The following is a 3,403-nucleotide window of genomic DNA, read 5'->3' on the forward strand; positions in this document are numbered from 1 at the left end:
GTGTGTGTGTGTGTGTGTGTGTGTGTGTGTGTGTGTGTGTGTGTGTGTGTGTCCCCAACATGCCAGTACTGGAGCTTAAACTTAGGGCTGGAGACTGTCCCCTTAGCCTTTATTGGACATAACAGTCCTGAGTTCAAACCCTACACTGTCATGAGAGAAAAAAATACACAAATACATATAATCGAACCCAAGAACCTGTAAAATGACTTATTCTTTCATATATGGGTTGAAGAACAGAGCAAGTGGCTGATCAATACATTAAAAAGAAGAAAACTGTTAACACCTTGCTCTATTCCATTATCTCACTCACATACATAACCCAAGTGCTGCTAGTGGTCGGAGAGTAACAGAGTCCAGCTCAGGAGGGGAAGACTATGAAACCCTATCCAAAAAAAATAATTAAAGCAAAATAGGAAAAAGTAGAGAGCTTGTCTAGCAAGTGGCAAGACATTAAGTTCAAGCTCAAAACCATATAAAAGAGATTGACATTCAATACTGAGTACCTTACTAATTTACAAAACTAGATGCATGTATATATACATCTCATAATAAAAGCACCAAAGGATTTTTGTAATGCAAAGATAAATACTATTAAAAATGCAAATTTAGTAAGCTTGGTTGCTTAAACCTATAATTCTAGCTACATGGGAGGTGAGGATCAGGGGAATCATGTTTCAAGACCAGCCTAGGCAAAAACATTTGAACTTGTCTCAAGAGAGATTCTATCTCCACTAAAGGCTGGGTGCTATGGCACGCACATGTCATCTCCAATGACATAGGGACATACCAGTAGGAGGATCATAGTCCAGGCTGACCTAAGTATCAAATGAGACATACTTTATGATAAATCAATGGGAAAAGGGCTAGAGGCATAGCCCAAGTGGTAGAGCACCTGTCTAACTAAAGTCCAAGGCTTTGAGTTCAATCTCTACCACCAAAAAATACAAATTGATTTTATTTTTGGGTGGGGGGGTAAAATAAAGCAAGAATATTAAATTAACCTGCTTTACTAAAGCATTCAAGTATGAAACAGATGATGTGAAGTTGAAATACTTACCATATGTAGAAGCTCTCCTAAAAGTATGGTAGCTCTAACTGAGATTTGGTCATCACTGTTCGTTATCACTTCAACCAAACCCTATAAAAACAAAAATATGTGTGTATATATATGTGTGCATAATGTATATGCATACACAAAATTATTTACATGTATACATTTATGTATCACTTGTGTCTTTCCCTTTGAATTTTTTAGTCCACGTAAAAAGGACAAAATAAAATGAGGTTTACAATTGTTACCTCTAAAAGTCCATTGCGGATAAATGCAGAAAGTATCAGTGCCAAATAATTATCCATGAGGTCTGGTCTGGAAATAAACACAGCACAGAAATAACTTAAACAATGTTCCATATAGTACACAGTTTAATATAAAAGCAGTATTGACAAATTAAACGTTTGTATTTTAATGCTACCTAGATCTGGCACGATGAGGGAGAATAGTTTTTGCCTCAGCTGCTACAAAGCCATCTGAAAGCCTCCAACTGTCTTGGAATCTTCCTGGATCTATAATGAAAAACCAAGGGGTTACAAAGACAATTAGGTAACACTGAAAAAGACAAGTGTGGCTAATAAAGAACTGGTTCTTTGGCTTAAAGAACAATTACACTTAAAAAAAGCTATTTAGAGCTGGGAATGTGGCTTAGTGGTAGAGTGCTTGCCTAGCATGCATGAAGCGCTGGATTCGATTCCTCAGCATCACATAAACAGAAAAAGCCAGAAGTGGCACTGTGGCTCAAATGGTAGAGTGCTAGCCTTGAGCAAAAGAGGCTCAGGGACAGTGTGAGGCAAAAAAAAAAAAAAAAAAAAAAGCTATATAAATGCACACAGATCTAATTTCTTTCGTTTTGGGACTTAGAGCAGTCTTTTGACTAAATTAAGAGAACAATTAATTGGGTAACATAAGAATGACTAAGCTGGGTTTGTGGCTTAAGCCTGTGATCCTTCCATCTTCTCAGGAGGCTGAGAACAGGAGGACTGTAGTGCCATCTCAACCAATAAAAAAACTAAGTATGGTGACATGTGCTTGCCTGCCATCCCCAGCTACATAGCAAGCATAAATAAAAGGACTGCCTTCCAGGCAAAACTTGGCTATTAACAGCAAGACCCTATCTGAAAAACATCTAAAGGAAAAGGTTTAGGGTATGTGGCCAAGTGGATTAGTACCTGGTTCAACCTCCAAAAAACAAAAGGGCGGGGGAAAGAAAAAAAAGGGAAAACAATCCAGGTTTCTTGCTCCTCTCTTACTTTCTTGATCCATTTTCCTATTAATTTCATAGCTTATTTGTAAACTAGGGTGATAAGAAAGAAACTTAAAACTCCTAGGAATATGACATTTTATTATCATGTTTTATTTCAAGCCATGCTGATGAAGTAAAAAAATTACATTAAATATTGTTCTTTAGAGCTGTGTTTACACTAGATAAGTAACCTTAAAAATTATAATAATAGGTACAAAAACACTTCAAAACTTACCTACACTGAGCAATGCCTCTATGAACTCCTCTGTTACAACAGGTAGAGGAAGACGAAATATGTCATAAAGAACTTCAAGCAGACCTCGCTACAACAGCAAACAAATAATTAACTTATTTCTATGAAATAAATCTTTATTTAAAGACTTTTAAAATATCTTATTTAAAGTGGTATAAACACAACTTTCAATGTTTTGAAAAATTATGTGGCATGCTTCTAATAAAAAAGGAAAATTACTGAATACTTACTACATGCATCATTTAACTTTTTAAAAAAGTCAACTGAATTGTCAAAGCCTTTAGTTCTCTATGCAAGAGATCTTTCCACTTGCAATCATATCTTTCCATTTTCATAATCCAAATGCCTTTTATTTCCCATTTAAGCAAGGCATACCCTGACTAATATTTCCTAGTATTTCCCAACTACAAGTTTAGTTCAATTAAAGAAAGGGCTAAAAGAAGGAACAAAATTAAAACAAAGAATTTAAAGGGAATCACTTCAACCAACATCTTTAAAATTAAATATTCATAAAAAGATAGAAACATAATAAAAACTAGAAGCCACAGCTTTTCCTAATGTATTTCTGTAAAACTTGAACCTCTTACAATGAGAATGTCCTTCTGCCTTGCTTGCATTAAATGGGCAAAGAATAGTTATGTTTAGATTTTCAGTTCAAATTTTAATTGTTATTACACACAGCAGTAAATTTATAAGAAACTCAAGGTTTAAGCAATACTTATATTTTTTAAATGTTCCATGACAAAAATTAACTAATATGGGGGGGAGGGGGGAGGCTGGGAAGGGATGTGAAGGGTAAACAAAGGAGGAGGCTGCAATGCTTGGTAAGAAATGTATGCATTATCCTGCCCAT

General features: G+C 35.4%; 1 protein-coding gene across 1 annotated transcript; it reads right to left on the minus strand.

Annotated features, from left to right (window-relative positions):
* Nucleotides 1–1,018: 1,018 nt before the first annotated feature.
* Nucleotides 1,019–2,620, minus strand: LOC106002258 (rapamycin-insensitive companion of mTOR-like; the record flags this gene model as incomplete). The annotated part of the gene is made up of 4 exons (XM_013037163.1): nucleotides 1,019–1,138; nucleotides 1,300–1,366; nucleotides 1,473–1,563; nucleotides 2,533–2,620. Coding segments are annotated over 4 exons (366 nt in total), but the record flags the coding sequence as incomplete, so codon positions are not given.
* Nucleotides 2,621–3,403: the final 783 nt, after the last annotated feature.

Source organism: Dipodomys ordii, unplaced genomic scaffold (genome assembly GCF_000151885.1).
Source record: "Dipodomys ordii isolate 6190 unplaced genomic scaffold, Dord_2.0 Scaffold5979, whole genome shotgun sequence".
Taxonomy (NCBI): Eukaryota; Metazoa; Chordata; class Mammalia; order Rodentia; family Heteromyidae; genus Dipodomys; species Dipodomys ordii.